General features: G+C 65.6%; 2 protein-coding genes across 2 annotated transcripts; one reads left to right on the forward strand and one right to left on the reverse strand.

Annotated features, from left to right (window-relative positions):
- Positions 1–10: 10 nt before the first annotated feature.
- LGI3 (leucine rich repeat LGI family member 3) lies at positions 11–3,389 on the reverse strand. Its single transcript, XM_027703520.1, has 8 exons — positions 2,954–3,389; positions 2,164–2,235; positions 2,008–2,079; positions 1,827–1,898; positions 1,672–1,743; positions 1,323–1,492; positions 1,085–1,249; positions 11–991 (listed from the first exon to the last, which is right to left on the reverse strand). Exons 1-8 carry the CDS (start codon positions 3,166–3,168, stop codon positions 174–176), a joined length of 1,656 nt encoding a protein of 551 aa, XP_027559321.1. The 5' UTR covers positions 3,169–3,389; the 3' UTR covers positions 11–173.
- Positions 3,390–3,928: 539 nt separating this feature from the next.
- On the forward strand, positions 3,929–8,653 carry SFTPC (surfactant protein C). Its single transcript, XM_027703486.1, has 10 exons — positions 3,929–4,152; positions 4,241–4,387; positions 4,493–4,633; positions 4,713–4,823; positions 4,978–5,069; positions 6,873–6,981; positions 7,479–7,814; positions 7,922–8,032; positions 8,115–8,225; positions 8,340–8,653. Exons 1-10 carry the CDS (start codon positions 4,108–4,110, stop codon positions 8,433–8,435), a joined length of 1,299 nt encoding a protein of 432 aa, XP_027559287.1. The 5' UTR covers positions 3,929–4,107; the 3' UTR covers positions 8,436–8,653.
- Positions 8,654–12,064: the final 3,411 nt, after the last annotated feature.

Below are 12,064 nucleotides of genomic sequence, written 5' to 3' on the forward strand. Positions count from 1 at the left end.
GGGGGGGGAAACTGAGGCACTGTGGGTCTGGGAGCTGCCCTGGGGGTGGGTGACATCGGGGGGCCAGGAGTGGGGCTGGGAGCGGGCTGTGACCATGGGGCGGGCATGGTGGGCACATGCATGTCCTCGGGCAGGACGCGGCATCCCTCGGGGGGGGGGACTCCCACCCTCGCCTAGTAGCTGAGGTCCACCACCTCGTGCCGGTACACCAGCGTGTTGGCCTTGAAGCTGGGGGCCAGCAGGAGCTGCACGTCGGAGGCCGGCACGTAGCGGAACGCCCGCGGCGCCTGCACCGACAGCTCCTGGAACTTGGCGAACTTCTGCTTCTCCTCCTCCCACAGGTACACGTGGGTGAAGGAGAAGTCGCTGCCCAGCGCCAGGTACTGCCGCTGCCCCACGGCGAAGGGCTGCATCACCATGGAGCCGCGGGACGGCAGCGTCTGCACCTCCACGAAGCGCTGCCCTTCCCAGCGCACCACCTTGGAGTCGCCGATGTAGCGGCTGAGGCAGAGGAACTGGTCCCGCTTGGACCTGAAGTGCTTCACCATCTGCACGTCCAGCATCTCCCCCACCTCGCCCTGCGCCACGAACTGCTTCTGCGCCCGGCTCCACTGGTAGATCACGGGCGCCTGGGAGCTGCTGGAGATGATCAGCCGGGGTTTGCCGTCGTTCTCCACGTACTCCACGTCGGTGTCGCGGTGCCAGGCGTGCAGCGCTTGGTGGGAGTAGAAGCCGTTCTGGTTGAGGCGGTAGAGGCTGGTGGAGCCCGCCTTGGAGCTGTCGGCGATGACGAAGTACCACTCCCCCTCGATCTGGAAGGCCTCGATGTCGTTGGGCTTGCGGACCTTCTGGCTGTCGATGTCCTGGATCTTGATGAACTTGTCCACGGCCGTGTCCCAGCGGTAGATGTAGGAGCCGCCGAAGAGCTGGGCCACCACCACGTAGAGCTGCTCCTGCGCCACGATGGGCTTGCAGTGCACGGCCGAGTGAGCTGCCGGCAGGACCGCGGGCACATCAGGGCTCTGCCCTCCCCGGGGTCACCCCAAACGAGGGTCCCATCGGCCCCCCCCGGCCGCTGCCTCACCGGGGATGCGGTCGAAGTCACGGAGCTTGCGCTCCACGTAGTCCCACTTGAGGATGGAGCAGCTGCTGGCACTGGGCTGTGCCAGGGCCACGTACAGGTCGCTGGCGTAGGTGAAGGGCTCGGCTGACACCGCCTGGAAGGGCAGGACCTGGTGTATCACGAAATCTGGGGAGGGGAGAGGTGGCAGTGAGGGTCCGGGCGCCCAGGAGCGGGGTGAGGGGTGACGGTGATCCCTTGCCTGTGGTGATGCACTGGAAGTCACCGAGCGTCAGGTCCCGGATCCGCTGCCCCTCGAACTGCCCGGGGCTGCTGCAGAAGACGGCGGGGACCGTGGTGTTGGTTTTCTCCAGCCATTCCACCAGCCACTTGATCTTGCAGTCGCAGGCCAGCGTGTTGCCACGGAGGTCCCTGCCAAGGATGGCACGGAGTCACCCCCAGCACCCACCGGGATGTCACCCTCTCCCCAGCCCGGTGTCCCAGGGATCCCTGCCAGGCCCCAGCACACAGGGTCCTCCTCCCAAGCCCCGGGATGTCACCCTCTCCCCAGCCCGGTGTCCCGGGGGTCCCCGGTGCCGTGGCAGCCTCACAGGTCACTCAGGATGTCCAGCGGCTTGAAGAGGTCCCGGGGCAGCGTCTGCAGGTTGTTGTTGGCCAAGGACCTGCGAGACAAGAAGGGTCGTGGGGACACATCTCTGGCAAAGCCACCCCCACCGTGCCCCCCGTGGGACCCCCACGTGCTCACAGGTGTGTCAGGGACTTGAGCCCGCGGAAAGTGCCCTTGGAGAGCGCCTGGATGTCGTTGTTCTCGATGAACCTGCGGCGGGAGGAGACGGTGGCATGGCCATCCCGAGGATCCCCCGACCCTCCCCGTGCCCTCCCCGAGGCTGTCCCTGTCCCCGTGTCCCCGTCCCTGCCCCACACACAGGTACTGCAGGTGCGAGAGCCCGGCGAAGGCGTTGTCCCCGATCAGCGAGAACTTGTTGGAGTTGAGGAGGCTGCAAAGAGAGAGGGGGGAGGTGTCAGCACTGGGTGGGCGCCAGGGGTGCCAGGAGGCCCGGCTGTGGGAGCAGGGGACGTACAGGAACTGCAGGGAAGGGATGTGGGCAAAGGCTGCCTCCCGGATCTCCGTGAAGGCTGCGTTCACCATCGTCCTGCCGGAGAGACGGAGCTTCAGGAGAGAGGGGACGGCAGCAGGGTGGCACTGCCACCCCCGAGCCCCCCAACACCAGTGTCACCCGTTGGGTGCCACCACAGCCCCCCTCAGCAGGGGGAGAGGGACCCCAGCAGCCTGTTGGGGGGGGCACGGAGGGGCCGAGGCACTGGGGGCTGGCACCCACCCATCGCTGCCCACGCCCTGCGGCAGCCCCTGGCCCGAGGCCATGTGCACAGACACGGGTGTAAACACACACACACATGTGCACACACATGTACACACATGTACACACACACATATGCACACACACGTCTCTGTCACACGCACCCGTACCAGGCACCGCTGTGCCCCCAGGGACCCCGGTGAGGACCCCCCCAGCCACGGGGCTCTGGTCCCCAAGGTCACAGGCGTGTCCCCTCGGGGCTCCTGTCGCCAAGGTCACGCTGTGGGCAGGCTGCAGCCCTGCTCTGTCTGTCACTGATGGATGGCTGCGTGTGCCACCACCGCAGGGCACCGGGACCAGCCCCGGGCTGTCCCCAGCCTGATGCTCCCCCCGCGGCCCCCCCGTACTGCCCGGACCCCACCCTGACCTCGTTTGCCCCCCGATGTGGCACAGAGAGGCTGTATCTGCCCCCTCCCAGGGCAGCCAGCAGCCGCTGGGACATGACCCGCTCCCTGTCCCCATCCCTGTCCCCATCCCCATCCCGGGGACTCACAGAGAGATGACCTCGGGGGGCAGGTTCTTGGGCACAGCCTTGGAATCCACGCAGAAAGCCGTGTCCCTGGTGCAGGAGCAGGTCGGGGGGCAAGGAGGGGGCCGGGGGGGCCGCCGCCCCTCCGCCGGCAGCCAGAGCCAGGCCGCGGCGAGGAGGAGGAGGAGGAGAGCAGGGAGCCGGTCCCTCAGCATCCCTCTCCCGCGCCGCAGCTCCATCACGCCCCGGCCTTATCCCTGCTTGATGCCGGGAGCCGTTCCCAATCCTGCTGTGCCCGGGAGCTGTGGAAAAGCCTTTTCCTCTCCTTTTTCCCCCCGGAGACGTCAGTGTGGAGGAGCAGCGACGGTGTCAGCAGAGGCTGCCGGCGCCTGACCCGCGGCTCTGCAGCACACCATGCTCCTGTGCTGCGGGGAGGAGGGAGGGAAGGAGGGAGAGAGGGAGGAGAGAGAGGGAGGGATGCGGCTGAGTGGCAGCACCAGCATCCCCGGGCGCGCGTGTCCGCGTGTCCTCACCGGCGAGCGAACACGGGGTTCCGCGCTGGGGAGAGCGAGGGGCGGCCACTGGGTTCCCTCGGGGTGCACAGGGGTGGGGGACAAGGGGGGGCACCCGCAGGGGTGGGTGGCACCGCGGGGGCTCTCCCGGCTCGGCGCCGCAGCGCTGCCCGCGCCAGCTCCGTGCCCGCTCTGGCGCACTGGGCACCCATCCACCCCGCCCGACCCGTCCCAGGCACCCGTCTCTCCCATCCCGGGTGTCCATCTGTCCTGTCCCTGGCACGGCGCCCATGGGAACAATGAGCCCAGCCAGCTCCTCGCCCTCTCCCCGGTGGGGGTGGGGGACACCCACAGCTGCCCGTGCCCAGCCAGGGCTGCGGCACCCCCGGGGACGTGCCGAGGGTGCTGGGGCCGCTGCCAGAGCCCGGGACGGGGTGCGGAGGGCGGGCACGCTCTGCCGCCGGCTGTTTGCCTTGGCACCCACCCTCCGCTGCTGGACAAGTGCCGGGAAAGGGCCCTCGGAGGTTTCATGTCCCCTCCCTGGCTCTTCAAACAGCACAAGTGGCACCTTGGCAGCCGGGTCGGCCACAACCTCCCCCCCACCCACCCGCGACCATATAAATCCCCCCGGCCGCGGCTGGCAAAGGGACAGGAACACCCGGCGAGATGGACGACAGCTCCAAGGAGGCGCTGATGGAGGAGGCACCCCCGGTAAGGAGCACCCACCACCCATCCCGAGGCAACCCACTGCCGTGCCCGGCCCCAGGCCGGCGGCTCAGCCGGGCGCTCCCCTCTCCAGAGGTACACGGAGTCCCCCCGCCTGCCCTGCGTCCCCCACCAGCTCAAGTGCCTCCTGATCGCCGTGGTGGTGGTGGTGGTCCTCGTGGTGGTCATCGCCGCCTTCCTCCTCCTGGGGCTGCACATCACCGAGACACACGCGGAGACGGTGAGGGCAGGGAGGGGCCACGGGCTGCGGGGGGGCGGGTTTGGGAACGGCCCCGGCCTCGCAGGGATGGGGTTTGGAGCTCCCTGACCCCGCTCCGCCCGGCAGGTGCTGCGAATGACCATCCACGGGCTGGATGGCGAAGGGACCCCCCAGCACCTCTCCATGAGCAAGAAGGAAAGGACCGGGACGTTCTCGGTGAGGGACGGGCTCAACTCCTCGGCCATGGTGGTGTACGACTACAGCAAGGTGTGCGGGGGGCGCCCGGGGACGGGCACGGCGGGCACGGGGTGGTGCCGAGCTGAGCCCGGGGTCTGTCTGCCAACAGATGCTGGTGGGCTACAGGTCCTGGCGGCACCGCGCCTGCTACATCACCCGTGTGACCAGGGACAACTTCCCGGGGCTGGACGCTGTCACCGACACCTTCCAGCGCCGGCAGGTGAGCGGGGATGGAGCCGGGATGGGGGTGGAGCCGCACTGGGCTCATCCACATCCCAGCCCCTGCGTCCTGGGAAGCCAGGGGCACACGTGGGGCTGGGGGTTTGCTGTGGCTGCCGAGGGTGGCAGCCCCTGCTCCGTTCTCTGTCCCACAGGCTGAGGAGGTTGGGGACAACAGCGCCGTGCCCCTGGCAGACCGCTCCATCCTGGGCACCACCATCAACATCCTCTGCAGCACCGTGCCCGTGTACTGGGCATAGCACTGGTTCCCAGAGGGATGGCACAGGGAGAAGGGGATGTCACCAATGTCACCATCCCCGTGTTGCCTCCTGGGATGCCCAGGCATTCCTCCTCCTCCCGGTGCCCATCCTGGGGGCAGCCACCCCGCTGTGGGAGTGCTCTCATCTGTCGTCACTCGGCACCGTGGTGGCTTTCCCACGTGTCACTCACAATAAAAAAGTGGGATTTGCTTTGGGATTTGCTTCTGTCTGCAAAGTGAAGCCTCTGCCCCCTCCTCCACGTGCTGCTCTCGTCCTTCCCGGGGTGGTGGGGCTGTCCCAGGGATGTCTCCTTGTGGGGTGCAGGGTGGGACGGTGAATCCTTCGGGTTGGGGTGCCACGAGCCTGGGAGGGTTCAGACATGGGGGGTAGTGGCACGACTACCCCTGTCAGAGACCAGGCTCCCAGTGTCCCCACCTGTGCACTCCCAGTTTCCACGGATGGCAGGAGCAACCTCTGCACTTTCAGCCCTCCTGGAAATGTCCCTGCCCCTGTCCCCTCCTTGTGCAGATAGAGACAGAGGGTCTGTGTCACATCCCTGGTGAAAGCCAAGCCCTGGGTTATCCACAGACACCACGATCCAGTTGCTCCAACTCCCCTCCATCCCCATCCAGTCCCCATCCCCATCCACTCCAGCCCCTCTGCCCCACAACAGGGAGCAACCTCGGGGGGAACCTCCTGGAGCTGCACTGGAAAACTGAGGATTAGTGGAGCTGGGAGAGGGAAAAGAGACCCTGGGAGGTTGATTTGACCTTTCCAGGGGTGTAAACTCGGTGTTGTCCCCACAGTCACTGCCATAGGCAGCAAGGGGGAGGTCACAGCTCCCAAGGGGTGACACTTTGCCGGGAACAGGAGGGAAAACTACACGTGCTGACCCGCAGCCAGCAGAGCTCTGCCCCACAAAATGCCTGACCTTGTGTTGCCCTGGCAAGGATCCAGGTCAAGAGCGTGCCCAGGGCTGTGGAAGGCGAGAAGGGCTCCCATGGTGTCCTAGAGCAAACAGCCAGGAGCCACTGGAGGGTCTCTCATGGTCCTTTGTCACCCTGGGAAAGGAGGCAGCGTGAAACGGGGGGGCACACAAAAACCCCACACCTGGCTGTAAGAGTTGGGGGTCTCAGGGGGGGGGTTAGAGAGGTCCCAGCCTGAGCCCAGCTGCAGGAGAGCCTCGTGGATGGGCAGAGCCAAGGCACAGAAGCGTTCCTCTGCCAGCTGGGGTGACATGCCAGAGCTGGGACCACTCTCACCCCCAAAAAATCCACAGTGCAGCCCCAAAAGCCACAGGCAGTGGTGCCTGAGCACCCTCAGGACCAAGAATGAGGACAAGGAACATGTCCCAACCCTATGGTGACCCTGTTCCCACCCCACCCCTGAGGATTACAGGAAAGCTTTAATGCCCTGTTTGCTCTTTGCCCACCTCAAGCAGCTCCAGGTGGCCGAGCTGGCGAAGGGACACGAGCCAGGTCTCCCCTTGGCCGCAGCCACGGCCGGATGCTCCACCCTGGAGGGTTTGCTTTGGCCCTGACCCCTCGCTCCTGGGCAGCAGAGAGCTCCTCGTGCCCGGGGACGAGTGTCCTCCACCGAGTGCCCTGGGAGCCTCTTGACCTGCGTGTTCCCAGGAGGATCCAGCTGGGAGTGGGTGCTCGGCAAACACCAGTGAGGAGGGTCACATGCCAGAGCCCGACTGCACCTCTGGGGACACCAAACCCTTCACAGGGGCCGCTCCTGTCCCCACCCCAGTGCCCTGGTATAAAGCACCCGGTCCCTGCAGGCAGGCCGGGCTGGGAGGAGGAGGAGGAGGAAGAAGAGGAGGAAGAGGAGGAGGAGGAGGAGGAGGCTGCCATGGAGAGCAGCATGAAGCAGGTGGTGGTGGAGGAAGAAGAGGTGAGTCCCTGCAGAGTGGCACGTCCCCACGTCCAGCTGGGCACAGGGCTTTGCCCTGTTCATCCCAGCGAGGCACCAGTGCAGGAGTGATGGGAAGGACCCCTGGGATGCTTCATTCCCAGCACTCAGGATCTCTGACATGGGAAGGGCCTCTGGGATGCTGCATTCCCAGCACTCAGGGGCTCTGACATGGGAAGGGCCCCTGGGATGCTGCATTCCCAGCACTCAGGGGCTCTGACATGGGAAGGGCCCCTGGGATGCTGCATTCCCAGCACTTAGGGGCTCTGACATGGGAAAAGTCCCTGGGATACTGCATTCCCAGCACTCAGGGGCTCTGAGATGGGAGGAGCAGCACGCTGAGGGGCAGTGGAATGCCCAGTAGCAGTGGGATTCCAGCTTCTACCCACAACAATCCCACCCCCAACCCTCCTGCACCCCGCACCTCCCACCTCCATCCCGCTCACCCCACCTCCCCCCCGCTTTTCCCAAACCCCCAGGACTCGGAGCAGGGGTGCTGCTGCCCAGGTTGTTGCTTGCCCTGCACCATGTGCTGTGCCAAGTGTGCCCGGTGCTGCTGCCTGCCCAAGTGCTGCAAGTGCCCCAAGCTTCCCGGCTGTTCCGGCTGCTGCGGCTGCTCCGGCTGCTCCAGCTGCCTCAAGAAGTCCCTGTGCTTCGTCCCTCGCCTGCTGTGCTACCTGCCCCGCAAGCTGCTGGGCAGCTGCCGCCACCTGAGGTGCCTCCTCATCGTGGTGGTGGTGGTGGTGCTGCTCGTGGTCATCATCGCCGGCGCCCTGCTCATGTGGCTGCACGTGGACCGGAGCCACGCCGACACCGTGAGTGGGCAAACCCTGGTGCCATCACCAAGGACCCCCTCCTGATGCCCACCAGGAGGGTAGGGGGTGCTGCAGGCTCTGAGATTCCCCCCTCGACCCCTCTCCAGGTGCTGCGGATGGGTTTGTGGGGAGGGCCGGCCCTGGAAGAGGATGCGGCCACCTTCTACCTGGACAGCGGGGACGGGAACGCGGCCACCCTCATCTATGACTACAGGAATGTGAGTGGGGGGCACCCGGAGGGGGGGCACGGGGTCGTGGGGGCCGTGGGACGGAGCCGACCCGGGTGTGACTTTCAAACAGCTGCTGGTGAGCTACAGATCCCGTCTGCACCGCGCCTGCTACGTCACCCGCGTGGACAAGGACAACATCCCGGGGCTGGACGCGGTGGCCGAGACCTTCCAGCACCGGCAGGTGAGGGGTGACCCGGCTGGGGCTTGCTGGGGCGCGGGGGGTAGACCCCCGGCGAGGATTTGGGCCGCGGTATTTTCATTTCTCGTTTTCCCTTCTCCCTCCCCGGCTCCGCAGGAAGAGCAGAGGATCTCCCTGCCCCTGGCCGACCGCTCCCTCCTGGGCACCACGGCGAGCATCCTCTGCAGCGCCCTCCCCGTCTACTGGGCTTAGCCCCGCTGGGTGAGCGGGAAGGGTGGGCAGGGGGCGCTGGGGGACCCGCGCCCACCCACCAGCGCCCTCACAGCGCCGGCTTTGCCTTGCAGCACCCCCCGACAGACACAGCGCTGCCGCAGCCCCTCTGTGGAAGCATCAGCGACATCACTCCCCCCTCCCGCCTCGCCCACCCCGATTTTGGGGCGCGGGGGTGGGCAGGGGGTCGGGGGGTTCAGCGTTGGTGCGGGGGGGGGTTCCGGGGGGGGGGGAGGAGGGTGGGTGTCTGCGCCGCGCCGGGGGACAGCTGGTTTGTCACTTCAGCCTTCTCAGCTTCGCCAAACCCGAGTGCAAAAAAACGAGCTTTAAAAAAACATGACATTTAAAAGAAAACACAATTCTCCGTTCCAGTTCTTCGCTCCCGCCAGCTCCCGCCTTCCTTTTTGCCTTGGAAACGCGTTTCGGGGCTCTGAGCTTCGGATTTTGGGGGGATTTCTGTCGCAGCCACGGCCCGGGGGGGCTCAAGGAAGTGCTCCCCCCCTCTCTGAGCGTGGCTGCCTGACCTGAGCTGCCCCGTCCTGCTGCCAGAGCCAGGCCGGCAGCCTGAAAAATGGGTCTGTCCTCTGCCAGGCTGGAATAAAGGAGAAGGGCAGGAATCAGGTCTCGGAGCTATTCCTGGAGACAGCCTGTGCCGAAGGCGGCCACGGCCACCAGACGCTGCCCGAGGACCGGGATCATCAGGACTGGGATGATTAGGACAGGGATGTTGGTGCAGGGAGGAGTAGGTATTGTTAGGACCAGGATGCTGGTGTTCCTGGGATCAGGCATTAACAGGATCAGGCTTTATTAAGACTGGGATACTGGTACTATTAGGATCAGGCATTGTTAGGATTGAAATGCTGGTTTTACTGGGATGCTGGTGTTCTGGCATCAGGCATTAATAGGATCAGGTATTATTAGGACTGGGATGCTGGTGCTGGAATCAGGCATCATTAGGACCAGAATGATATTATTTTATTAGGATCAGGAGTTGTTAGGATCAGGATTTACTAGGACCAGGATGTTGGTACTGTTAGGATCAGGCTTTACTAGCATGGGATTCTGGCACTATTAGGATCAGGTGTTATTAGGACCAGGATGCTGATGTGGGGCACCCATCCAGGACCTCCTGCAGCTCTGGGGTGCCCACCCCCAACCCCTCGCTGACCCCCGAGCCCCCTTAGCCTCCCCCCTGAGCCGGAGGAGCTGAAGGAGCCGTCAGGAACTTGGCAGGACCCCCAGGTCCCTGTGCAATAATTCCAGTGTCCTCGTTTCGGGAGCCTGCACAGGGAGGTTTATGGAACAGTGGGACCTTGGGGGTCCTGAAGGGGGAGGAGGGAATCAGAGCCAAGCCCTCAGGAGGTGCTGGGAATGGGGGAATCCCACCCCTGGGAAGAGAAGGTGCCACCGAGGGATGTGGACACAGAGGACAATCCCAGAGCGGGTCACTCACTGCACAGGGATCCCAGAGGGGGGTCATTGGTCCTGGTTCCATGGGGGGGAATCCTGGGTCCACGAGGGGCATCCTGGTTCCGTGGGGGACATGCTGGGGTGTTGGCTGCTCTTTGCTGTGGAGGTTTCGGGGGCTGGAGCTACCTGCTCCTGGAGAGCCAGGGATGTCCCCCACCCTCCCGGAGGGCGATGGCCGTGCCAGTGCCACACCTCGGCATCACCCACCCGCCGTGCCAGGGTGCCAAGGAAGCTCTCCAGGGCGGGCAGGTTGAGGTAGGAGCTCTGGAATCCGTGTGCCCGTGCCAGGCGGTGCAGCACATCCACCCAGGGCTCCTGCTCCGGGGGTGAGGATGTCCCCCATCCCACCCCCAGCTCTGCCGGGCGACGCTCAGGCCCAGCGGGATGCAGGTGAGCTGGTCCAGCATTCCCAGCTCCCACAGGGCCTGTTCCAGGTGGGCTCCAGGCTGGAATGCTGGCAATCAGTGATAACAGGGCCACCAGCGAGGGAGCTGGATCCCGGGAGCCAGTGCTTGGCGTGGGAAACCCGGGCTGGGAAAAGCCTCCCCCCCCGAGCCGCGGCTCCCCGGAGCGCTCCGTGAGAAAGGGGTGAGCTCAGGGTGGAAAGCGGCGGCTGCGTCCTGACATCATGGATTTACATCATCCAGGGACCCGGCCCGCAGACCTCCTTCCCAGCCTGAGCAAGGGGATGGAAACAGAAAGTATTCCAAAGCCTGGATTGATTGTTTGTTTTCTTGGGAGACCAGCTCCCCAAATTCCCGTCTGTGGGATGCTCCATGTGATGTGTGGGCCCAGGGCAGTGTGGGGACACAGAGCCAGCCCGGCTTTCTGGGGTTTATTTGTTTGCTCGAAGAGGGAAGTTTTGCTGGATGTGGGTTTTGCAATAAGGGAAAAGGAGAAAACACATCCTGGGATGATCTGCTGACGGGGGAGGAAAATAACGGCCGGAGATAAGGGGGGAAGGAGGCTCCCGTCATTCCTGGTGGGAGTGAGTCAGGCCCTGGACACGGGGGAGTCCCTGAAAGCAAAGGGAAAGAGGACTTGGGGGGGTTCAGTGAGCAGGGGAGGGAGCAGAGCCCGGATGCCGATGTCATCCAGCCTGTCCCTGTGGGGGTCATCACACGCAGGAGCACTTAAAATCCGGACAAAAATAAAGTTAATGCGAGTTCTGGGAGGGTTGTGAGTAGGAGGAGGGACGGGTTTGTTCAGGAGCACCACGGGATGAGCCAGGGGGTGGGGCGGGGGGGCTTCTCACCCCTGACCCCCACTGCAGCATTCCTGGGATGCAGGGGAGGGACAGTGGACATGACACGGGACAAGGGGAGCAGAAGGGCTGGGGGCACACAGGGACACCGGGATGGGGGGACACAGGAACACTGGGAGGGGCTGGGGGACACGGGGACAGGCTGAGGGGACATGGGGACATGGGAATGGGACGGGGGGACACTGGGATGTGGGGACACAGGTGAAACTTGGAGATCTCATGGCGAGTGCGCAGCTGGACCCCACTTCCCTCCCCAGGATGGGGGAACCCAAGGGGAACACAGCCACCCCGGGGTCAGGGGACAGAATGGGGTGGCACAGGGAGGACAGGAGCAGGGGAGGCAGGAGCCAACATCCTTATCCCACGGGATGGCACCGAGGGGGAAGGATCGGGGCTGGGGGACGTGGAATACCGTGTCCCCGGGATACCGGGAGCGCGGGACGGGACTGGGAGGGGCCTGGATCCGTACCGGGGAATACGGGACGGGACCCAGGGGTGGCAGGAACGGGACTGGGGTTGCGGGATGGGACCCGGGGGAGGCGGGATCGGTGCTGGAGGATGGGACGGGGAGAGCAGCATCGGGACCGGGGGGATGCGGGACGAGACCGAGGGGTGCGGGACGGGACCGGGAGACGCCGGATCGATACCGGGGGATACGAGACGGCACCGAGGGGGTGCAGGACGGGACGGAACGGGGCATCCCTGCGCCCGGGGAGGGCAGGAGCGGGCCCAGGGGCTGCAGAGGGGCAGGAGCGGGGGCTGCGGGCCGGGTCCCCGCAGCGGCCCGTCCCCGCCGCCCCCCCGGCGCTGGCCCCGCTCCCAGCCCTGCGCCCGGGGCTGCAGGGGCCGAGCTCCGCGCTTGAACCCGCCCCCGCCA

Source organism: Neopelma chrysocephalum, unplaced genomic scaffold (genome assembly GCF_003984885.1).
Source record: "Neopelma chrysocephalum unplaced genomic scaffold, ASM398488v2 Primary Assembly neopelma1_232, whole genome shotgun sequence".
In the NCBI taxonomy this organism is placed as follows: Eukaryota; Metazoa; Chordata; class Aves; order Passeriformes; family Pipridae; genus Neopelma; species Neopelma chrysocephalum.

Excerpts from the sequence above, each read along its gene's own strand:
- SFTPC (XM_027703486.1), top strand. The coding sequence starts at position 4,108 with ATGGACGACAGCTCCAAGGAGGCGCTGATGGAGGAGGCACCCCCG. Across the intron at positions 7,815-7,921 it reads ACCGGAGCCACGCCGACACC|GTGCTGCGGATGGGTTTGTG; the intron begins GTGAGTGGGCAA and ends ACCCCTCTCCAG. Across the intron at positions 8,033-8,114 it reads TCATCTATGACTACAGGAAT|CTGCTGGTGAGCTACAGATC; the intron begins GTGAGTGGGGGG and ends ACTTTCAAACAG.
- LGI3 (XM_027703520.1), bottom strand. The coding sequence starts at position 3,168 with ATGGAGCTGCGGCGCGGGAGAGGGATGCTGAGGGACCGGCTCCCTGCT. Across the intron at positions 2,236-2,953 it reads CCCCCCGAGGTCATCTCTCT|GACGATGGTGAACGCAGCCT; the intron begins GTGAGTCCCCGG and ends TCTCTCCGGCAG. Across the intron at positions 992-1,084 it reads TGACTTCGACCGCATCCCCG|CTCACTCGGCCGTGCACTGC; the intron begins GTGAGGCAGCGG and ends TCCTGCCGGCAG.